The following is a 23,892-nucleotide window of genomic DNA, read 5'->3' on the forward strand; positions in this document are numbered from 1 at the left end:
AGCCAGGAGCCAAGAACTCCAACTAGGACTATCACGTGGGTGACAGGAGTCAAATACTTGGGCCACTGATTTCCCAGGCACATTAGCAGAGAGCTGGATCGGAAGCAGAAGATGGGACTCAAACCAGCATTCTGATATGGGCTGCCAGTGTTGCAAGAAGCAGCCTGACCCACTGTGCCACAACACCGGCTCCTCCACAGACTTTTTGAAGACCCCTCATATATGCAAATTTCAAAAGCTTTTGTACCAAATAAACTATTTCGTAATGCCATTTTCCCTGGAACATTTTGAAGTATCCCCCACATAAGCTAGATACAGTGTAGCAATGTAGATGGTTCAAAGAGCAGTGAGAATCCCAATTCTGCGTTTTCTAGCTACATAACCGTAGGCAAATCAGATAACCTCTCTGAGCCTCTGCTTTGTAAGATGAAGGGGATAATAGTCAGCACCTTGCAGAGTGGCGTGCAGACGGAAATGAGAGAATGTGGGGACACAGTTGTAGGGATGCAGTAATAGTGGTTAGGACTGTGAACAGGAAACCAATCCGCGCCAAAGACCTTGAGGGAGCAACATTTAAATGCAAAATAATTGTTCGAAGCACAATATAGGGTGGTAAGTGCAATGAGAGAGAGAGAGAGACTGGCAGGGTTTCCAGGGAGCAGTGGGTTAGAGGCGCCCCCCAGCATGCAGGGCAGGTGAGGCAGTCATGGCTTCCACTGCCTCCCCAGGAGCGGACACCTCATCTTGCTGTTCAGGACCATCAGGGCAGGGGCATTCTCCTGCGAGGACCCAGCACAGGCTGATGTGCACAGGGTCCCAGCCATGTGGGGATACAAAGATGGAGCCAGGAGGCCGAGCGGGGTTTTTGTGGCCATGGATGGGTCAGGGCTCCATGCACCTTGGGGCACACCTGGCGCCTCGCAGGAGGAGCTGGGATGTGCAGGGCAGGGTGAAGGGCTGGCTAGCCCAAAGCTTGCCTGTGACCGGCATGGGACAAACTGTTGAAGACTAGCTACTGTCCTTCTGTCTCAGAGGGATGGGGAGGCTGGGAGGTTCCTTGGTTCCCACCTGTGCCCCGTACCCCACCCCCTACCCCCGCTGTTGATCTTTGATCACACTGCTTAGTGGATCATCTGTTTAGCAGGTCACAAGACCCAGGGGGACCTGTAGCATCTGGGCACCAGTGTCCACTCACACCTCGGCTCCACCAACCTCCATCATACACACTGGGCCTCCCCCGCGGCATGTTCCAGAACAAGGACCCTCACGGATCTCCACTGGGCCTGGCACGGTGGCCAAGCCCCCTCCAGCAAACTGCAGCCAGGAAGCAACCTCGCAGCCCCAAGCTCCTGCCCAGCAGTTTGCTCTCCCCAAGCCCCTCCCACCCAGGCCCGGGCACCTCACTCGATCCTCCCTGTGGTCTTACCGAGTTCAGGGGACGTGGGTCGGGCCCGACGACCTTTGCCCTGGCTTCGCGCCCCTCTGCGGTCCCAGGGCCCCCAGGGACCGTCCTCCTCAGGTCCTCGGCGCAGCCTCTTCTCAGCCTCAGGCCCCGCCCGGTTCTTCTCCAAGGTCTGGGGCACCGCAGCCTCCTCCAGACCCGGCGTGGCCCAGGGCAGGAAGCGCACAGCCTGTGCTGGGGGCTCCCGCTTCCGACCCGAAGGGGTTTTCGTCCTGACCTCAGGGGGATCGACGGCAGGGGGCGGCACGGGGCTCCTGCACTCCTGGATAGCTCTGCTCCGGGTCAGCGGGAACTGGTCCCGCCGCCTAACCTCCTGCTGCGGGCCTTCCCCGGGCTCCGTCCTGCCCCCTGGCCCTCGGCTCCGGGGCCTCCCAGGCTCATCCCCGGGCCTCGCCGCGACGCTCGGAGGGGGCGTCTGAGCGGTGGCAGGGCTCACGGCCCGCGGGGTCTTGGGGGTGGACGGCCGGGAGAAGAGTGGGGGCTCGCCGGGCTCTCGAGGGGATGGCGCGCGCTGCAGGGTGGCGCGCAAGGACTCGTGCGAGCGCACCAGCTCCTCCCGCGACGTGGAGCGGCGGATGCGGCCCAGCTCCTGGGCAAAGCGCAGCTCGAGGTCGGAGGCCGGACTGCGCTGCCGCGTGCGCTCGTCCAACGAGGCCGCCTTTTGCTGGAACAGGCGGCGCCGCTCGGCCACGCTGCCCCGGGGTGACCGCAGCTCCTCCTGCGAGGCGCCGGGCGTGCCCCAAGGTGCGTCGCCCTCGGACTTGGGCTGATCCAGCGAGCGAGCCTTTCGCAGAGGTACCCAGGGTCGCAGGGGTGCCGGCGGCGAGTCGCTGCGCTCCAGGCTGCGCCGGCGCTCCTCGAAGAACTGCAGCTTGTCCAGGATGCGGGAGCCGGCGCGCACCAGCCTGGGCGAGCGGCCCAGCGCCGACAGGCGGCCCGAGGCCTCGCTCAGGGGCGTCTGGGGCCGGGACTCCGCCGTGCCCGCCAGTGAGGGCCCGGACGACTTGGATTTTTTCCCTCGCTTCTCTTCGGCGGTGGCGTCCTCGGACGGTGCAGGCTCCTTAGTGCGCCGGTGGGGCGGTGTGGGGGCGGCCAGGGGCTGGGCACCGGCTCCCGGCGGAGACCGCTTCCCTACCCGAGGGGATGGTGGGGGGAGCAGCGCGGATTTGGACGGGGGCGGAGGGGCCGGCCGAGGACGCGGGACTTCGCTGGCCGGCTGTGGCTGCGGCTGAAGGTCAACTTCTTCCCTGTGCAGTCCACTCTGAGGAACGCTGCTGCGGGACCAAGACCAAGACGGGGAGAAGACTCAGGGGGCCTCCCTCCTGGGCCCTCAGCTTGTGACGGCAATTGGGCGGTGGGTCATGCTGTGCAGGCTTGGGGGTGACATGGGCCACACGTTCCTGCCCCCCACCCCCACCCCCAAGAGGAGGGCACAGCCAGAGCAGGTGCTGGGGAGAGGCCGGCGGCTCATGCACCAGGAGACTGGGCCAGTGACTGCGTCTAGGTGCAGACAGCCCCAAGGTCTCTGGCCACCCCCCTCCCCCACAAGCCCCCGGAAGCTGGGAAACAGCAGAAACAGAACTGAGCATGAGGGAGAGAAAAGGACGAGACTTAGGACCCAAAGGATGGAGGGGTGTGGGCAGGCAGGAGGGTTGGATGGGGAGGGAACCCTCTGGGGAATGCAACCTGCCACTCATCCCTGCCCCAGCTGGCCCTGACAACCCTTGCCCATCCTCAGCACGACACCCCCCCCCCAGTGGCCCCTGGAAAACAGCAACTGCCTCCTTGCCGGGGGCTTTGGGCACAAAGCCCCCATGCAGGCCTGAGCCCCTTGGTACTGTTGACCCAGAAGGTGACAGCTGGGGTCCTGGACCCGGCATACCCAGGCTCCCAGTCCCTGTGCTCCATCTGCCCGCAGTATAGGCAATATCTCAAGTCCTTGAGAACCCTTGGGAGAAGCTCAGAAGCCCTCCCCCCACCACACACACACACCCCACCAGCGAAGGATATGTTCAGAAATAACTCAGCTCAGAAATAACTTCCAAGTGGGCCTGAATAGGGGGGTGTGGAAGAGGAGGAGGAAAGAAGGTGTCTGTCAGCCCTGGTACCCCATCACCTAACAAGGCTTTGGTACCCAAGAACTGAGCCTCAGTTTCCCCTATCTGGACCCTCATCAGGGTAGATGTCAAGCATAAAGACTAGCAAGAAAGGGAATCTGAGTGCCACTGAAGGAACTGAATAAAAACATATGAAATGGCTCATTAAATCCAGGGAGCCTGGCATGTACTAAGCACTTAGGATGCACTGAGTCACTTAATCCTCAGCAGTCCTTTGAGACAGGAACTGTCATCATCCCATTTACAGATGAAGAGAACTGAGGCTTTAAAGAGGTTCAGGTGCCTTCCCGAGGTGACACAGCTAGGAAATGGCTGCCTGAAATCCAGGCGGTGTGAGTCGCGCCCGTATTCCCTCTAAGGTGGGACACCAAAGGGAGAGAGAGGAGGAGCAGCGGTTCCTGGGATGTTCTAGCCTACCTGAGCCAGCTGCCTGCACTGCAGACCCACCTCCGACCCGGAGAATGGGACAAGTGGCAATCCACAGTGCCCCAGGGGAAGAGCCTCAGCCAGCCCCCTTGTAGGCAGGGCAGTAAGTCCCGGAGCAACAGCCCAAGGCCTGCAGAGAAACTGGGGACAGCCCAGGAGGCCTCCTGCCGGCAGCACCACGCTCCAGGCCAGACTCCGTACCACCGGCATCACTAAGGAAATGCGTTCCTCTGAAGTTGCCATAGCAACTCCAGGCTCCGGCTGGGGCCTGGTGACGAACGGCATGGAAGGAGAGGCGAGTCCAGGGCACAGGAGTGCCCAGTGATGCCAACTAGATAGGTCAGGGAGCCTTTTCCTGCCCTGACCAGGTCCCAGACCTCTCCCCAGCCCACCTCTGGCCACTACAACCACGCTCACAAGCATGCCCCCACCAGCCCCCTTCTCTGCCCTTGACAATTGCACCTGCCCCCCAACACCCTTATCCATCACAAATCAGGCCCCCTCTCAGCTCCCCGAATGCCCCTCAATACCTCCATCATCAGCCACTGCCCTCTTCTGCTTTAGCACCCCCTCCTTCATCTGCTAGCCCCCAAATCTCCAAAATTGGCTCCAATGCTTCACTCCAACACCTCCGCTCTGTACCACCCCCTACCAGGACACCCTAGAACGCCACCCCCAGGGCGTTCCCCACAAGATCATCTCATGCCCCCTGCCGCTGTCACTCCAAGCTCTCCTCCTCCACCCAGCCCCGCCTCCGGCCCCTCCCTCTCCCAGTCCCTGCCTCCCCCACAGCCCACATCCTCCTGCTGCCCCAGGCCCCTCACCCCATCTGCCCCTGACCACCTCGCTCTCTGCTCTCCGGGTTGCTCGCTCTCTCCCCTGCTCTCTGCCGCTCTCCAGGGAGCTGCCGTGTGGAAGGGTTCTGTTCCTCCCCGAAAAAGGCCCACACGGGAACAGGAATGTGCAGAGAGATAAAAAGGCAGCAGCTGCTGAGACAGCAGGCACGGAGGGGGCCCCTGGGCGGGGGGTGGGGGAATCCTAGGGACAACTGGAACTTGAATGGGTGAGGCAGGAGAGGGCCCGGGAGGAGCTGGAGCTCGTGGAAGAGAAGAGGAAGGGACAGGGATCCCCGAGACTGGAGACGGCACGGTGAGCCAGGACAGGTTGGGCACGAGAGCACGTGGGCGGTGGAGGTGGCACTGGAGGAGGTGGAGCAGTGTGGGAGGAGAGAATGGGGGGCCGGGCCAGGATTGGAAGTGGTGGGGGTGAGGAAGTATGCAGAGATGGATGGGGCCGGGGAGATGGAGCAATGAGGGGCAGCGCACAGCACGGTGAGATGGGACAGGACGGGCCCAGGGGAGGCCGTTACTTACACGTGGATCGAGAGCGCTCGTCCTCTGTACAGACTGAACGCGCTGCCGTACAGGTCACTGGCCACGGAAAGGCTATCCTCTGACCCCCAGCTTGCGCCCACCAGATTAGCTCGAGACGCCCGCACCAGCGGCTCCACCCCCAGGTGCCGTGGCCCGGCCCCGGTAGCCTGTGCTTGCCTTGGGCTGCCTGGGAGGCGGCAGGTGCCACCCCCACTGCCCGCTTCCTGCTCCAGGACCGTCTGCCCGCTGCCCCACCAGCTCACTTGCTCCTCCGAGGTGCCTGTCACGGAGGTCGGGGGTGTGTCCAGGGAGGTGCCCACCAGGGTGTCAGAGCCCCCTAGAGAAAGGAACACGGTGAGACGGAGGCCCCCCACCCTCCAGGGGGAAGCCCGCCTGCCTGCTCAGGGAGCTCACCCGTGGGGGTGCTGAAGGCCCCGTCATCCCGCAGCTCCAGGCGCTGGGTCCCCTGCACATCGCTGATGTCATCCTCAGCCGTCTCCGAGTCTGGAGAAGAAGGGGTCTGTGTGGGCGGGGCCCTCCTCCCGCTGCCTCCACCTCTTCCCCAAGTCGCCTCCTGCCTCCCCCATAACAGGCTCCATCTTCCACCCAGAGGGCTTCCAGCACCCTGTCTTCTCCCCTCGTTTACGCCTTACACCCAGCGGCCCAGCCTGTGCGTCTCAGGGTGGCTTCTCCCGCCAGTGCCCTGGACCTACCTCTGGGCCCCTGGGCCCTCTTGCCTCCACAGGGTCCTCAAAACTGCCCTCCCCCTCCCACCTGGCTAACATCACCAGGGCATCAACCCTCTCCCTCCCTTGTCACTGAGAACCTAAGCCCCCCCATATCACAACGTCCTAGCTTCCAGGGCTCTAAAGTCTGGATTCCGGGTCCCCAGGAAAAAAGGGGCATCACCTCCGAGTTGCACTGCAGGGCACTCGACCACCGCAGCGCCAGCCTGCCCTCAACTCCAAACCAGCCGGAAGGCATCAAGCAGCGGCTGAGGCAGAGTGAGGAGAGGCCGGGGCCAGGTGGGGAAGACAGGGGAGTGGGGCTAGGGCAGGAGCCAGTTTCCTACCGTAACTTTGCTTTCTGCAGGAGCGGAAAACTTCGCTTCCATAGGAGCAGCAGGAGAGAGACATGGACAGACTGTTATCAGAGCGTTTGTGGGTAGGGCATGGAGGGCAGGCAGGACAGAGGAGTGCCCAGATGCCCTGTGGGAACGGTTGGGAGAGACACCTGGGCTGTGCCCAGCACTGAGGAGCCCACATATCTGCATTGGTTTTCCCAACTGTCCCCAAGATTCTGGCACCCTTGGCATTGCTTTATGCTCCCACTGGCCAGACATACACACACGCGCGCGCACACACACACGGACACACACACACTGTTCTTTGTGTCCAACCCAGCCACAGACCTGGGCATCCCGTTATGGGTCAGGCCAGCCCTCTATTACAATATTTGCAATGAACTTAACCCTGCCTAGCTCAAAAACCAGCCCACCCCCATTTGCACCCTGATGTGACAGGCACCTTCCCCAAGATCCCTCTCTTCTGCTGAATGGCCCTCAAAAATACCCAGGGGTTAAGCAGGAAAAATAAAATAAAAGCATTCAACTTCCCCAGAGTCCAGCAGGTTCTGTGCCTCAGTTTCCCTCTGGGGGCCACAACAGGCAGGAGCTATGTACCGACTGCCAAAGCAGGGCAGCCAGCTCCTGTGCACTTGGCTCCACAGATGGAGAACAGGGAGCCCCGGCTGCAACAAGGTGTGCCAGGGAGCCCCTCCCCATTTCCAAGTCTCCTCTTGGTTGTAAGGCACAGGGGGACTTCCTGTGTGGGTGGATGAGTGGGAGGTGGGGGGGGGGGCGGGGAAGCCAGATCTCATGGCTGTCTTCAGGGCCTTGATGCCTCTCGAAGGGACATGGCCCAAGAGAAGGGATGGGCATGAGGTTAAGGTCAAGATGCCCAAAGTCCACGCACCATGGGTGAGGCGGCCAAAGGCCCGGCGGGAATGGCCGGTTTTCTGAAAGAGAAAAGCCAGAATGAGTTGCTCCTGAGGTTCCTGTACCTCTTACCCACACCTGCCCACCGAGTCCCAGCTCATTCCAGGGCCCAGTGTGTGTGTGTAGGAGAGGGGTGGACAGACACCCAGAGCCAGCAGCTTCCCCAACAGGAAATGTCTGTACTCTGCCTTCCTCTGGAAGAGCAAGGGGAGGAGGTAGGGGAGGACTCCGCGCTGGCCAGAGGCTCCCAGACCAGGGCCCAGCAATGCTTCCAGGAGATGGGGACAGGAGGCAAGGTAGCCAGGATGCCTGTGAGGGAGCTGGGGGAAGGGCGCTTGGCGGACTGGGAGATGGAGGCAGGAGGACAGGCTAGGTGTCAGCGGGCAGGGGAGGGCCGATGGAGGCCATAGGTCTCCAGGGGGCCGGGCCTCCAGACTGCAGGAAGGAGGCCCGGTACGCAGGGGACACGGCAGGGTGTGGGGGTTATTTAGCTGAGCGAGGAGTCCCGCGTTGCTTTCAGGAGCTCCGGAAGATGGAAGGCTCCGGGGTGGGTGGGTAGGGGGAAGCCTCGGAAAGCCAGGCTGGGGTGGGACAGAGGCCAGAGGAGACGAGGTGGCAAAGCAGCAAGGGGGAGCCCCGGCCGGAGGTTGCAGCGGGGGGTAGGAGAGGGTGCCCAGTGGTCGTAGGGATTGGGGGCTCTCGGAGGGAGGTCTGTCCTTCGGCGCAGGGAGGGGCCTGTGCACCCCGCACGCAGGCCAGAGCGCCCCCCCTCCCCGGCTCGCGACCGGCTGCCACCCTCGGCGGGACCAGGGTGGGGCAGGTGCTGCTCCAGCGCCCCCTCCCCGGGGCTGGCCGCGGCGACCCGCCCTCTCTCCCTCCGGGGCGCCCGGCCCTCCCGGCCCCTCCCGGCGCCGCCCGCCCCCGGAGCCCTCACCTGGAAACGCTTCTTCACCCACAGCTTCTTCATGGCGGGGGAGGGGGCCGGGCCGGCGGTCGGGCGAGGAGGGGACGGGCGGGGGCGGGGCGGAGTCGGAGGCGGGGCCGGGGGCGAGCTGGGGAGCGGGCGGGAGCCGGTGCGGGCGGCGGAAGGAGCCTCGGGGCCTCGGGAGCCCGGGTGGGGGTAAGGAGGCGGCGGCGAAGGAGAAGGCGGCGGCGGCTCCCAGAGCCCGCCCCTCCCCCGTCAGCCTGCGCCCCTGCGGACGCCCCTTCCCTCTCTGGCCCCCGGCGTCCCCTGGGGCTGCCTTCACCTGCCTCCCACCGCGTCCACCCGGCAACTCCAGGCGCGGACAGCCCTACACCTCCACCCCGCATCTGCCTTCAGGGCCTTGGGCACAAGGGGAAACTGAGGCACAGAAAGACGCGCAGTGGCCCCTCCTCCAGGCCACTCTCCTTGGCAGCCCAACGCAACGCGGCCTTCTCGCCACTCCCACCCTCCTCCCGCGGGGCGGCTCTGGAAGGTCAGCAGCATCTCCACTTGCTCACTCCACAAACATGCGCACAGGGCCTCTGTGCCAGGCAGTGCTGAGCCGGCCACGGGGCACAGCGCCTGATGGGGGCGCCTGGGTCATAGGCCGGGCAAGGGTCCCTGGGGGTGGGGCTGCGGACTATGAAAGCCCCCAGGCTCCTTAGGGAGGCCGGAGAGGACTTTACCTGTCCTGATGCCGTTTGCACTACTCCTGTCTCCCCCCTCTGTAGGCACAAACAGGTGCAGAAGCCCAGGTGTCCCAGGTAAACTCCTAGTATTCACACAGTAGACCCATGCTCTCCCTCACAGATGGCCACTGTCATCAAATTCCTCCCCACCCCCACTCCACCTCCGCCTTCTTCAGCACACATTGCATACCGAAAATTCACCCCCCCCACACCCCCGTGATCACTATTTCTAGGTTTCTTTAACATTTACTAAGTGCCAGGTACTGCACAAATGTAACGGCATTCACAACAACCCTCTGAGCTTGAAATCTTTTAGGAGCACTCCCATCCCTCTTTAACTGACAAGCAACCTAGGCTCAGGGAAGCCCTGTCACAGAGCCAAAGCCACACAGGCTCTGGGACTCCACCTGTACCCAAGATCAGAACCCCCACCCCTGCGTGCACAGGTAGTGCCATCCTGGTTTCCAGGCCGAGATACAGTACTGCGGAATTATTAATCATTGCGTGCTTGGTATATGCCAGTCATTGTGCTGCACACATCATATGAATAAACTCTAAAAATCCTCACGGCAAGGCAGGAGACAGGCACAGAGAGGTAACTTTTCCAAGGTCACACAGCCAGTAAATTGAGGGAGCCAGGATTCTATGATTGGATTATTGATCACTCTGTCATAAAGCCTCATGTGCTGATTGGTCAACGAGTCCCTTAACCCTGTTTCTTTAAAGCCTGAGTCAAAAAAAAAAAAAAAATACAGAGACAGACCAATGACTTGTGTTCAGCTATACCATGTTAGGAATGAGGCCAGCACGTCAAGTTCAGCGGCCCACAATAGCCCCTCCCTCATTTCCATTTCTGCTTGGCTCCTGAAGTGATGTGACTTGTGGCCCCTTTATTTCAAAGTTTAAGGTCGTGTCTGGTAGATTCTGGGTGCACATGGGTGTCTTTGTCTCCCAGACACCAGAGGCCAATGCTGCAGATAGAGACGCCTGCATGCAGATGTGCACTGAGAAGTCCCTGTGCATGTCCACACCAACTCCAGCTAGAGAGACCTGGACACCTGAAAGCACTCTCCCTGTCCACCCCCAAACGCATCCACCCACAGGTGGGGGAGCCAAGTGTGCAGAGGGGGTAACTTGAGCTCCTGCCCTCCCGGGAGAATCCGAGGGGCTGGCACATTCCAAAGCAAAAATAACCAATGGGCAGCAGGCGTGAGTGACGGGACAGCTGGGCCCAGGAGGGGCCGGCAGGATTCTGTGTCCCTGCCTTGGGCCTCTGTTGGTCACCCCTGAAGGGCTGGCCTGGAACGTGCTTTCAGGGTGGGCCTCTCCAGCTGGCCGCATTGCCCGCTGCCATCGCTGTGCCCCTCCACCACTTCCCCAAAACCCAGATTTCCTACTTGCCCTGCCGGCATCTCCCCTGAACTGAGGAATCCTCGTGCCATACCCCGTCTCTCAGGAAGACGCTTCTCTGAGCCACTCCCCTCCCCTTTGCTGCTGTCTCTCATGCCTGTTTCTTCCTCCTTCCCCCACTCACTACCCTGCTCAGCATTACTATGCGTGTTGCCTATTGGTGGTGTCCCCGCCCTAGAAAGTCATCTGTAGGTTGCAGTGGGGATGGGAGAGTGAACCTTCCCGGGATAGTTCCTTTTATCCAGCCTTCCCTCCCCCTTGTGAGCCCCAACCCATACCCAAGAAACAGCTGGAGAAGCCACCATGCCCCATCCCACCCAGGATCTTCCTGGTGCAGCAAAGTGTCACGTGCAGGCTTGGGCTGACTTCACAGGCTTCCCTGCCCCCACTTCTGGCCCCTCCTCTTCTCCCTGATTGGCACTCGGCTGTACTCTCCAGACCCCCTCCCACCTGTAAACGAGTTTCCTCCGGGCTTTTCAGCCTGCTGCCTCCCCACCTTTCCCGTGCCTGACTCCGCCCTCTCTCCCTGTCTCTCACCACTGCCCTCCATGCTTTCAAGTCCCCAGGATGGTTCACCACCTTCTGCTGACACACACCAGGGTCTCCTAGGCCCTGGCCATCAACTTCCGCCACACCCACGTGGTGAGCATCCTCGGCCAGCCCCTCTTCTGAGCTGTGCCCTTCCTTCTTCCTCGCTGTCCATGGGGGCAGGGCTCTTCCTTCAGCCACACCGAGCCCAAGCTTTGCGTGTGGCACTCGGCTCCACTCAATGGATTTGCACGTGGCTCCTTGCCTGATATTTTGAAAGAGAAAAACGTCTGCCTATCCCATCTTGGAGACGAGGACGGAAGATGGACTTTCGGCCACCGACAGGCTAAAGATGGTGATGATGACAAATCCTCCACTAGTCTTTCACATTTCTCTGTCTAGAGAAAGGTCATGCAGCCCCAGGCAGGTGCAGAAGCCTGGATTGCAGACCCAGCCCTGCCTCCCCAGCAGCCACGTGACCCCTCTGAACCCCAGTTTTATCAAACACAGTCATATTAGAATGTGAAATAATGAGTGAGGTAGGCTATCTTACACATTACGTGTATCTTACTTGCATGAAGTGCCTACAAGTACCCTGCATTTCCACCATCGTCATCTCCTTTGTGTCCTAGCCTTCCTTACTTCCACAGCCCCCCCCCAAATCCCACCACCACCACTCTAATTGCCCATCCTCCCACCTGTACGTTCAGGGCCCAGCCCTCCTGAGCTGTGCCAACATCCCTCCATCCGTCAGCTAGCATCTCGGGCTGTAGGTGTGCCAGGAACCTCAGCATCACCCTGTCTCGCTGAGCCAGGGAGCAATTCCATCCAGGAAACTGCTTCCTGCCCTCTGTAGCCAGCTCCTTGCTCGGCTTCCTCGAATACCCTGAAGTCCTCCTGCTGTTGATTCCAACCAAGAACGTTTGCCATGGAGTGCGTTTGCGCCATGCTGAGCTGCCTGAACAGCTGCCCTGGGCCAGGAGCTGTCACTGGGCAGGGGCTGGGGGCGGGCGGCAATAGAGACGGGAGGAAGACAGCCCCACCTAGGATGTCCCTAGCATCATAGAAGCCACGTCGCTCCCTCCCCCAAACCATGTGGGAGGGGCGGAACAGTTCCAGACAAGGTTCTTTGCTGTGGAGCTGTCCTACCACCTCCTATCTGCACAGCCAGCATATGCCCTCCAACAGGACCCCCGGCGGCCTGATCCTCTTCCCGTTCTAACATGCAAAACAAAGGGCCCCAAATCCAGCCCCACGGCACCCAGGGCCTTGGCCTCAGCCCATGCCTCCCAAGCCTGCCATTCCACCAGGGCAGCCCAGGCTGGAGACTGGCCCCTCTGCCCTCAATCTAGCTATGCCCAGTCAGGGCCCAGCTCTGCCGACCACACCACCCAGATTACAGAGGGCAGAGGAAACAGCCTGGGGTGCGGGGGGGGCTCTCGTACCTCATCACTCGCCCCACAACAGAGGGCTCGGGGCAAGCCATCTGCAGAAATGCCGGGCCTGGGCCTGCCGTGCAGCAGCTGCTCCCCAACACTGGACAGCGCCTCTCCCTCTCCCCCAGAACTTCTTACCTAGTAAGAAGCCCCCAGAGCCCACACTGGAAAACCAGCTTCTTGGTTCTCGGGTGGCCATGACTGGCGGGGTGTCCCGGGCAGCCCTCCCTCCCCTCTGGGTCACAATGTCCTCACCTGTGCTCCCTCCCAATGTAAACAGATGTGGCCACCGCGCTCCTGCGCCGCTCTCGCCTTCCCTAACATCTCTCCTACTTGCATTCTCGTGTATCTTCAGTCTGTGTAGTCTAAGATATGCAGGGAGTCCACTCCTTTCCCAGCTCAGAGCCGGCACCTGGCCGGGTGAACCCGGAGAAGCCAACCTTGGCCCTCACTGGTTCCCTATGGCTACAGGGACCAGAGGGAACCAGCGGCTGGAGACTAGGAGGGCGCACAGGGCAGGACTAGGAGGGCACACAGGGCAGGGACAGAGCTGGGCTAGCCTTGCTTGGTCTCCAGACTCTGAGCCTTCCTGCCCCTCCGATCATGCCTGGGCCTCCTCCCTAGCCCCTGAGGAGTTGCCCCTAGACACCACACCCCACTGGAGGAAAGTGCAAGCGCCCAGGGCCAAGTGCAGCCTACTGCTCCCTCTGAGTTGTGTTTCTCAAGGCTCAGTCTGCGCAAGGCTCTGTCTTTGGCCTGGACAAGGACCATCTGGATAACTCGGGTGCTGAGGAAATCAAACAGGAAGGCCCAGAACTGATCCCAGGGGAAACTGGCCCGGCCCGGCAGCCACACAGCCTCTGTGGGCCCAGGAGCACAGAGTCTGGGCTCCCTCACTTCCCTTCTGCCCCGTACCATCAAGCTGAGACTCCATGCCCACAGGCAGGGGCCTGAGCCCTGGCCTGGAGCGTCCCGCTTCCACACCCTCTGAACATACCTGGAACCTCAGGTAGCCGCGGTCCGGGGGCTTTCCTGACCAATCCATGCTCCTGACCTACGTGTGTTTGCACCACCCCAGGGAGTCCAGAGCCCTTCACATGCAGACACGCTCATGCTTGTATGTCACTTCTCATGTGCCCACCTCTGTCATGCCAATGCGGCCCCAGCCCTGGCTCCACCTTCTGACACCCTGGGCCCTGCTCCTAGGCATCCGCCCCTGGCCTCTCCTATCCTGCCTGGTGCCGCCCACACCCACCCTGCCATTGCAATGGCCTGCCAGGGCGCCCCTTAGCAGTGCAGCCGCCCCTTCTCCAGACACACACACACACTCTGGGGTCGCTGAAGAACTCCATTCTGCCCAGGGGGCTGCAGAGTTCCCCAAAAAACCTGGGTGGGTCTCAGACTTGGCTGGGCCGGGCCCTGCACTTTCCTGGTGTGCAATTTGAGGCCTGAGATGCTGAGATGCCAGGGCACCTGGGAAGAGGGCAGAGGAACCGGCTTCTCTCCAGCGTGGCCACGGGCAGCCCTTGTCCTCCCTGGGTGCCCCTGCCTGGCCGGCGGCGGTCCCCAGCGCCCCATTACCTGCCACCTCCAGCACTGTGAGCACAGCTTCGCAGGAGGCCTGGCCGCGCTCGTTCTGGGCCCGGCAGCTGTACACGCCGGCGTCCTGCGCCCCGCAGCTCCTCAGCCACAAGCAGCTGGGCTCGGGCGCCGGCGCGGGCAGGGGCTGCCCGTCCCGGAACCAGCTGAGGCTGGGCTGGGGCGTCCCGCTCACCACCACCCGCAGCCGCACGTCGCTGCCCGCACACACGGCCGAGTTCCTCAGGGGCCGCAGGAAGACCGGCGCCCCGGCCCCTCCGCCAGCCCCCACCTTGGCTCTCTTCGGGGGCACCCCGGGGCTGGGGGGTGCCCTCGTGCCCGCGTCCTCGCTTCGTGCGCCCCGAGCTCTCTGCATGGCCTCTTCGAGATGGGCCACGGGCACGCGGGGGCTGGTGCCCTGGGAGACAGTGGTGGGGGGCCGGCGGCCTGCCTTCCTGCTGCCCAACCGCCTTCGGCCTGTGAGACCAGAAGGTCACCAGGGCGGCCGCCCCGTTGCGCCTCGGGGGCTATTTTTAGGCCCCCCGGCTCGGGTTGCGAGGGAGCCGTGCAGGGAGGGGGCAGCCGAGGAGGGGACTTGGCCTCCACTCGGCTCCTTCTTTGCCTCCTGGAGCCCCCATGGCCAGCCCCAGCTTAGGCGAGTCTCTGGGAACTGGTCCCAGGCCCCCTCCCCCGCGGCGTGCCCGCCCCCACAGGCGACCTGCGCGCTGGCATCAGGTTACTCTGGCTCAATCCCAAGCGCCTCCCTCCTCCCCCTCAGAACGGGGGTCCCCAGCCTCACTGGTCTGGGGGAGAGGAAGGGTAGCGGACCTGGGTGAGGTGGCCAGAGATGGCTGAGGGGGCGGGTCCAAGTGGAGGTGAGCGGACAGCCTGGCGGGAGAGGCCAGGGACTTCCCCCTCGGCGCCTCCATGACAGCCGGTCAATAGTAAGACCAGGAGCCTGGCAGGTGGATTCTAGCTTCCAACTGCTCCTGCCTCCGCTCTCTGGGCAGCACCAAGCCTGTCTCAACCCCCACGGATTGCAACAGGCAGAAAAGAGAGGGAAGGAGCTTACCAGCCCCGGGAACAGCAGGACGGAATCAGAGCATGATGCAAATGGTGAAGGTCTGGGAACCAGAGGGCTGCGCAGGGACCAGAGGTGCGTGGGTGAGTGGAGGCAAGAGCTGGGGCTAAGTTCCAGGTGCTAAGATCTCTATCCCGAGGGCAGGGGGCGCTCCCACGGGGCTTTAAGCGGCACAGTAGTGTTGAGGGGCACTGCGTTTTAAAGAATCCCTTAGGCAGCCCAGCGTGGAGGGTGGCCGGCCAGAACAGGTGCTTCTCAGGACAGCGCTTATGTGAGTTGGGATCAAGCTTTTGTTTTACTCAAACAAGGGAACCAGGATTGAACCTGAAGCCCAAGAGGACTGAATCCGGGACTATGTGAGGTCCACTCCGTGCCCAGTGGTATAGGCATCCAATAAACACTGAAACTGAGACTGGTCTTTGGGAATGACGGGCCTGGTTTGTCTTCAGTTCAGACCCCACCTGCGGAGCCGGGCCACAGCAGTGCAGGACTGCAAGCACAGCTGGCCCGTGAGGCCGTGTGTGGCCTCTTTAGTTCTGCCTCTCCTGCTCTTAGTGGCATCAAGAGCCCGGAGCAGCCTGGCCCTGCCCTCACTGGGGCACCCAGGAGCCCCTGCCCAGGAGGGGGTTGAGGGCTGCTGCTACTCACAGCTCTGCTGATTTCCCACGCACACTCAGTCCCTAAACTCAGGTGGGTGGGGGGGGTAGGGGATGCCAGGCAGAAGCAGAAATGCATGCCAGAGCCGTGGTGGTCTTGGGGGAGCCCTGGAGAGACCCTAGTCTGAGTGCCTTGTGTTTTTCCTGGATGTGTAAGGCATGCTGGGCTAGCCTTCTTTTTCTTTCTTTCTTTCTTTCTTTCTTTCTTTCTTTCTTTCTTTCTTTCTTTCTTTCTTTCTTCCTTCCTTCCTTCCTTCCTTCCTTCCTTCCTTCCTTTCTTTCTTTCTTTTTCTTTCTTAAAATGATTTATGTATTTATTTACTTGAAAGGTAGAGATACAGACAGAGGTCTTCCATCAGCTGGTTCACTCCCAAAATGGCTTCAATGGCCAGGGTTGAGCCAGGTCAAAGCAAGGGGCTAGGAGCTTCTTCTAGGTCTCCCACTTGGGTGCAGGGACCCAAGCACTTGGGCCATCTTCCCTTGCTTTCCCAGGGACACTAGCAGGGAGCTGGATCAGAAGTGGAGCAGCCAGGACTCAAACCAATGCCCATATGTGATGCCAGCACTGCAGGTGGAGGCCTAACCTTCTATGCCACAGCGTCGGCCCCAATGCAGAGTTTTCCGATGTGTGTTCCGGTTCCCCTCCATGTCGCAGTCCTCAGCCTGTGTTGTCCCTTTTCATCCTGTGGATTTTGTGAATCATTGAACAAAAGAAAAAGAAAAACCCTCTGGATTTTGAGGTGTGACCAGCTCTTCTCCTCTAACCATGAAAGTCTCTCATTTGGAAAAACTAAATCTTTTTCAAAGAAAAAAAAGAAAAAGTGGAGATTCCCCAGGCTTCACCCCCAGAGATGCTGGCTTGGTGGGAGGGGCCTGGGAGGGGCCAGCAAGCTGCACAGTTAACAAGTGGCCCAGGTGACTCTGATGTGTCCAAGGTTGCACTTTGAGAAGCGTCAAGATGGGCCATCGCCACTTTACATATATACATGCATGCATAAACGAACGCTTGTTTAGTTGAAAGGCAGACAGAAGCCTCTCATCCACTGGTTCACTTCCTAAATGCCCACAACAGTCAGGGCTGCAACAGGCTGAGGTCAGGAGCTGAGAACTCAACCTGAGTCTCTTATGTGGGTGGCAGGGACACAGCCACTTAAGGCACCACCTGCTGCTTCCTAAGGTGTGCATTGGCAGGAAGCTGGCATTGGGAGCAGAGCTGGGAATCCAACCCAGGCACGCTGAATGAGATGTGGGCATCCCATTCATTGCTGCAGCAGTTTGAACTGCTGCGGCAAACATATTCCTACTGCTTTTTATTTTTATTTATTTATTTTAGTTGAAAGCTGCAGTAACAGAGATACAGGGAGAGATAGAGATAAAGAGATCTTTCATTCCCTGGTTCACTCCCCAAATGGCCACGATGGTCAAGGCTGGGTCAGGCCAAAGCCAGGAACACGCAACTCTACCCAGGTCTCTCATGCAGGGGTACAAGCACTTGGGCCATATTCTGCTATTTTCCCAGGCACATTAACAGGGAGCTGGGGCCAATGCTGTGGCGTAGTGGGTAAGGCCGCCACCTGCAGTGCCGGCATCTCATATGGGTGCCAGTTCAAGTCCCAGCTGCTGCACTTCCGATCCAGCTCTCTGCTATGGCCTAGGAAAGCAGTGGAAGATGGTCCAAGGCCTTGGGCCCCTGCACCTGCATGGGAGACCCAGAAGAAGCTCCTGGCTCCTGGCTTCGGGTTGGCACAGCTCTGGCCATTGAGGCCAATTGGGGAGTGAACCATCGGATGGAAGACCTTTCTCTTTCTGCCTCTCCTTCTCTCTCTGTATATCTCTGACTTTCAAATAAATTATAAATCCATATGGGATGCCGGGGCTTCAGGCCAGGGCTTTAACCCTCTGCACCACAGAGGCAGCCCCATAAATAATAAATCTTAAAAAAAAAAAAAAAAACAGGGAGCCAGATCAGAAGCTGAGCTGCCAAGACTCAAACCATTACTCCAATATGGGATTCCCACATTGCAGGCTTAGCCCACCGTGCCACAATGCCACCCCCAGCCCCCCAGGACTGCCTTTTTTTTTTTTAAACATTTTCTTTATCTGATAGGTAGAGTTACAGACAGAGAGGGAGAGACAGAGAGAAAGTCTTCCATCTGCTAATTCACTCCTCAAATGGCCACAACAGCCAGAGCTGGGCCAATCTGAAGCTAGGAGTCAGGAGTTTCTTCTGGGTTTCCCTGTGGGTGCGGGGCCCAAGCACTTGGGCCATCCTTTACTGCTTTCCCAGGCCATAGCAGAGCTGGATCAGATGAAGAGCAGCCAGGACACAAACCGGTACCCATATGGGACGCTGGCACCTCAGGTGGAGGCTTAGCCTACTACGCTACAGCTTTTTCAAGTGCAAATGTGGCCTTTGTGACACACCAGTTCTATGTCTTGACTGTGGTGGTAATCGCAGGAGTCTACAGAAATGGTAAAACTGCATAGGGCCGGCGCCATGGCTCAATAGGCTAATCCTCTGCCTGCGGCGCTGGTACCCCGGGTTCTAGTCCCAGTCGGGGCGCCGGATTCTGTCCCGGTTGCCCCCCTTCCAGGCCAGCTCTCTGCTATGGCCCGGGAGTGCAGTGGAGGATGGCCCAAGTGCTTGGGCCCTGCACCCCGTGGGAGACCAGGATAAGCACCTGGCTCCTGCCTTCGGATCGGCGCGGTGCGCCGGCCGCAGCGCACCAGCCGTGGCGGCCATTGGAGGGTGAACCAATGGCAAAGGAAGACATTTCTGTCTCTCTCACTGTCCACTCTGCCTGTAAAAAAAAAAAAAAAAAAAAAAAAAAAAAAAACTGCATAGGACTAAATGTGCATGTTCAGGCACATACACCACCCTGCCCCCACCCAGGCAGAGTGACTGTAAGAATGGCAAATGTGGACGGGGGGGGGGGGGGGGGGGCAGGCGACTGCACCAGTGTCACTTTCCTGATTGTGGTAGGGTGCTATGGCTATACCAGGTGTCACCACTTGGGGGAGCCAAGTGAAGGGAACACTGGACTTCTCTGTGCTATTTGTGACAGCCGCATGCGAATCCAGTTCCCTCAAAAAAAAAAAAAAAGTCCAGGTGGCAGACTGAATCCTGACCTTGAGCCTGGAGGGAGGAAGTCTGGAAGGGCTCAGCAGAGTCATGAGTGAGAGATGGAGGAAGTGTCTATGAACCTTGTCTCCTCCCCCCCTCCCCCATTCTGGGACACAGAAGTCCAAGTGTGTGCATGTGCGTGTGTGTCCCTGTGTGCATGCGTGCACATGTGTGCATGTGTGCAGAGGGTACAGAGGAAACAATTTAAACACTGAACCATGTCCATAGAGATTAAGAGCCTTGAGAAGGAATTTTTCTTGTAGCTTGCATATATTAAAGTTTGCTCTTTGTGATGTGCGCTTGTCTGGGCTCTGACAAGTGTATGGGATCATGCATCACTACCCCAGGACCAAACAGAGCTGTCCCATCAACCTTCAATGTTCACTCATGAGTCCCCTTTGCAGTCAAACAATGCCCTCCGTCAAGCCCTGGAAGTGCAGATGATGAGCTGAAATCTACAAGGTAAAAATGTGGGTGAAGGCTTGCAAACAGATTAGCGTTGGGAACAAAGGCAGTGTTTTGTCAGCACTGATAATCCAACGCCACCAAACACCGTGCCTAAGCAATCGCGTGGCACACGGTTAAGTGGTCTGTGACTGTCGGCTGCTTAGTTGACTGGATGAATAAACTGTACTCTAAGCCTCAATCTCCTCATCTATAAAATGGGTTAAGCCACTGCCTTCCATGCAGGATCCCATATGAGTGCCTATTTGGGTCCAGCTGCTTTACTTCCGTTCCAGCTCCTTGCTAATGTGCCTGGGGAAAAAGCAGGGGAAGATGGCCCGAGTACTTTGGCCCCTGCCACCCATGTGGGAGGCCCGGATGGAGTTCTAAGCTCCTGGTTTAGGCCTGGCCCAGCCACAGCCCTTGTGGCCATTTGGGGAGTGAATCAGCGATGGAAGATTCTCTCTCTCTCTTTATCTCCTTATCTCTCTCTCTCTCTTTATCTCTCTCTCTCTCTCTGTAGCTCTGCCTTTCAAATAAATAAACTTTTAAAACATGAAATGAGGGTAGCAGGGTAGCCCAATTTGGTTCCATTCATTCATTCATTCAACAAACATATTCGAGTTCTTTCTATGGGCCTGGCACGGTTCTAGAGAGCAGGGATAGAGCAGTGAACCAGTCGAGGATTCCTGTCCTGGTGCTGCTTGTATTTGAGCATGAACAGGAGGTGGGCACGGTGAGAAGGCTCAGGTTGGCGGTGGGGGGTATGAGCATGGTGGGACTGGGCTTTCCGACAGGGTGGCTGGAGTCGGCCTTGCGTCAGCCTCAAAGTAGTGCCCTTGTGTGGGGTGGATGGCTTGAGGCAGAAGTGGAAACACGCCTGGTGGGCTCTGGGAAGAGCCAGAAGGCAGCGAGGCTGGGAGAGTGCGCGGGGAGTGGAGGGAAATGGATCTGACAGCCAGCAGGGGCCAGATGGCCCAGCACGGTGCAGGCCACGGCATTTCTGCTCCCCCGGGGAACGGGAAGCCTTCTCGTGGTTTTGAGTCAAAGAATTACACCATCTGACTTACGCTGTTGTGATGGCGTTAAATTATTATATTAAATATTAAAACGAACATGAACTATTTAGAAGGGCCTGGCACACAGCCTGGAGCTCAGCTTGTCTCCTGCCTTCCTAGGTCGCCAATGGGGACATCCATTGATTTCCACACCGGGGTCTGTGGGGCCGGGTGGGGAGGGCGCGAGTTGCTGGCGCCCCCTCCTGGAGGAGCCGGCGCTAGCTGGGACGGCTGGAAGCTGTCAGGCTCCGCCCCGCCCCCAGGGCAGCTGGCCGGGTGGGCCCCACGGTGCCCTGCAGCCTGGCGCCAGGCAGGGTGTGTGTGCTGCCAGTCTGCCCTGCCTTTTGATCACAAGCCTGCGGCGTCATGGAAAGAGATCTGGGCTCCAGAGGCCAAGGAGCTGGGGGCCTTATCCTCCTGTGCTACCGACGCTGTCTGCTGTGTGAGTCACCCCACCTCTCTGGTGTGGTTAAAAAAGTTAAAATATTTAATGAGCACCTATTATGCATCAAATGTTCTTCCAAGCATATAGTGGAAAAAAGTGGATGAAGCCCTTCCCCCTTGGGGTAGCTAACATTTTGGGTGTCTAATCGAAGATCTTGGTGCATTTGCGTAAGTGCAATGAGGCAAGCTCCAGTTTCGAGGATGGAGAGAGGAGGTGATCGGGTAGAAAAGGAGGGGTCCTGGGGGCTCCAGGTGGGAAGGCAGCCACAGTGGACACTCGGGATAAGAAAGTGCCCCCTGAGCTCTCCACACCCAGCACAGGAGCCAACGCTTCCATAATCCTTCCTGCCCCGCCCCCTCAGATGGGGTCAGGGTGAGTCTGGGCCCGGGCCTGGGCTCCAGTGGGAAGCTGGCCAGTCCTCTGAAAGCCCCCTTATTTCTCTCAACATTCAGAGTCCTGAAGGAGACCCCAGGCCTGCGGAAGAGGGAGACGTTTTCCTTGGAGGCCGTGGGCATGTGTTTGTGTGTGTATATGGTGGTGGTGGGGGGGTACATCCAGACCCAGCCATTTTATTTATTTATTTATTTATTTATTTATTTATTTATTTATTTTTGACAGGCAGAGTGGACAGTGAGAGAGAGAGACAGAGAGAAAGGTCTTCCTTTGCCGTTGGTTCACCCTCCAATGGCCGCCGCGGCCGACGCGCTGCGGCCGGCGCACCGCGCTGATCCGATGGCAGGAGCCAGGAGCCAGGTGCTTTTCCTGGTCTCCCATGGGGTGCAGGGCCCAAGCACCTGGGCCATCCTCCACTGCACTCCCGGGCCACAGCAGAGGGCTGGCCTGGAAGAGGGGCAACCGGGACAGAATCCGGCGCCCCGACCGGGACTAGAACCCGGTGTGCCGGCGCCGCTAGGCGGAGGATTAGCCTAGTGAGCCGCGGCGCCGGCCCAGACCCAGCCATTTTAGACACAATCCCAGGAGACCCAAGCCTGTGTTGGTTTGTTTCTGTCAGTCCCTGGTCCTGGGGGTCACTGTCCAGCGCCCAAGGAGACTGGCCCAGCTGCAAACCAGGATTCCTGTCCCAGGCAGGCCCTGCTCAGAGAGCTGGCCCCAGGGGACAGGGGGTGGTGCTGGCTCCTCTGAGGATGAGTGGTGGTGGCCCCAGGAGACAGAGGGGTGCCCTGAAGGGAGGGCTGCCCTTCAGAGCTGCCCCGGGCTGGAAGAGGACGTACAGGCAGAGGATGCTGGGGCAAGGCTGGGAAGGGGACTCCTGCCCAGTAAGGGTTACTGCCCAGGGCGCATCTGAACCCAACTCTGAGCGTCCACCAGCCCCTCTGCCCCCCACCTTTGTGACTGCTGATCCTGGGCCTTTGGGGGCGCTAGAGGCTCCTTCCTTGCCTGTGTCTCCTGTGAGTGCACGTAGCTCATTCAAGGAAAAGCATGGGCTGCAGGCTCCAGAAACCACTCACAGATCCATGTGCGCGCGGCCCACCTGCACCCAGCCCCTCGCGGGTGTTCCACTCACAGACAGGTGAGCTCCGATTCCAGGCCACCAGCAGACTCAAGGAGAAGCTGCCCCTTTCCCATGAAGACATGGGAAAGGCTGCTTCCAACGTTACTTTTTGCAAGGGTTGCTGTGGGGTTTCTGGATGCCAAGTTTGACTGATACTTCCCAGCTCCATCAGCACACAAGGGAAACAGAAGGAACCATGGGTCACGGGGGATGGAAGCTGGGAACTTGGAACCCTCCCAGGGCAAGAGTCAAGAGCACCATGGAGGCGTCAGGCTGTGGTGCAGAGGGTTAGGCTGCCGCCTGCAGCACCGGCATTCGTATGGGCGCCAGTTCAAGTCCCGGTTGCTCCACTTCTGATCTAGCTCCCTGCTAATGGCCTGGGAAAGCAGCAGAGGACGGCCCAAGTCCCTGGGCCCCTGGACCCAGATGGGAGACACGGAAGAAGCTCCTGGGTCCTAACTTTGGCCTAGCCCAACCCTGGCTATTACGGCCATTTGGAGAGTGAATCAGCGGATGTAAGACCTCTCTCTCTCTCTCTCTTTCTCTCTCTAGCTCTCCTTCCTTCTCTCTCTGTAACTCTGTCTTTCAAATGAATAAATTAAATCTTAAAAAAATAAAGAACGCCATGAAGAAGGGGTGTTCTCAGAGAGAAAGGGAGACTTGTGAGAAGGAGCTAGGAGAACCAGAAAGACCTGGAAGTTTCTGGAAAGGCCAGTGCAGAATGTCAGACATGGAGCCTTCAGACTAAAACCTTATTAGGTCTATTTCGCCTACAGCTGTGTGACCTACTGTTCTTGTGCTCAGCGTGAAGACTGGGGCCTGCATGATCCACCAGCTCTGCTAAGTCTTGGATCCACTTGGGATCTACTTTTCAGGAGGATTCAGAAGAAAAATAGCCTTCACTCCCGCCCCTCCTCAACACCCCTGGGCTCCCCAGTTGCCCCCAAGCCCTGTTGTTGAATTAATCAAGGAAAAATGCCTCCTGAACACACGTGCTGGAATGCTGTGCGTACACGTGGTTCTCTTTCAAACAGTTTTACTCCATTAATGTTTGTACACTTCCTCTTCCTGAACAAATCTGCTTTAATTATCAGAGCCTCCTAATATATTTTCATGTTTCCCTCCAAGATTTCCTGATTTCTTCTGGGCTGTCCCACACTCCCTCCCCCTCCCTCCATTCTCCCCAAATTTCCCCATGGCGTTGTACTTGAGATTGCCTTGAACTGGGAGAGGGCTGTCAGGGGAACTGGGATTTGTAGAGGGTTGAGTCTTCTTAGCCATGCACGGCTCTTCCCCTTTTCCACACTTTGCTATTTTTCCAGACATAGCCCCTGGGCATCAGAGGTCTTTGGAGGGGTTCATGGAAAGAACCCCAGGTTCCTTTGAGGAAGGGACTGAGGGGTCTCCTTTGGGAGCTGTCTGTGTGAGCCACCAAGTCCTTTGGAAAGGACAGAAGCAGGTGCCCCTGCTGACCTGAAGACGCGGAGCGGGCAGAAAGGTGCCATCTAGGAGTTGGGGACTAAGAGGAAGCACTTGTGGTTCTCCAGCTAAAGCCCCAGGGCCAGCCCTCCTTGCCCCCATGTGGCTGGCTG

The 23,892-nt window shown here is 59.1% G+C and overlaps 1 protein-coding gene and 1 long non-coding RNA gene across 8 annotated transcripts in view; one reads left to right on the plus strand and one right to left on the minus strand.

Annotated features, from left to right (window-relative positions):
- The window catches only part of SPEG (striated muscle enriched protein kinase), a 53,062-nt gene extending 38,577 nt beyond the window's left edge, over positions 1-14,485 (minus strand). Inside the window, exons 1-6 of one of the 7 annotated variants that reach the window (XM_070069860.2) lie at positions 8,309-8,450; positions 7,352-7,394; positions 6,451-6,480; positions 5,793-5,882; positions 5,379-5,715; positions 1,427-2,736 (exon numbers count right to left, since the gene is read on the minus strand). In XM_070069860.2, the coding sequence (XP_069925961.2) occupies positions 1,427-2,736; positions 5,379-5,715; positions 5,793-5,882; positions 6,451-6,480; positions 7,352-7,394; positions 8,309-8,341 (1,843 nt within the window). In that variant the 5' untranslated portion in view covers positions 8,342-8,450. 7 annotated transcript variants of the gene reach the window in all.
- Positions 14,486-14,787: 302 nt separating this feature from the next.
- Positions 14,788-23,427, plus strand: LOC138848924 (uncharacterized). Its single transcript, XR_011387100.2, has 2 exons — positions 14,788-15,143; positions 23,077-23,427. It is a non-coding gene; the product is annotated as an uncharacterized LOC138848924 (long non-coding RNA).
- Positions 23,428-23,892: the final 465 nt, after the last annotated feature.

Source organism: Oryctolagus cuniculus, chromosome 3, assembly GCF_051225735.1.
Source record: "Oryctolagus cuniculus isolate XC-2025 breed Fujian yellow rabbit chromosome 3, ASM5122573v1, whole genome shotgun sequence".
Lineage (NCBI taxonomy): Eukaryota > Metazoa > Chordata > Mammalia > Lagomorpha > Leporidae > Oryctolagus > Oryctolagus cuniculus.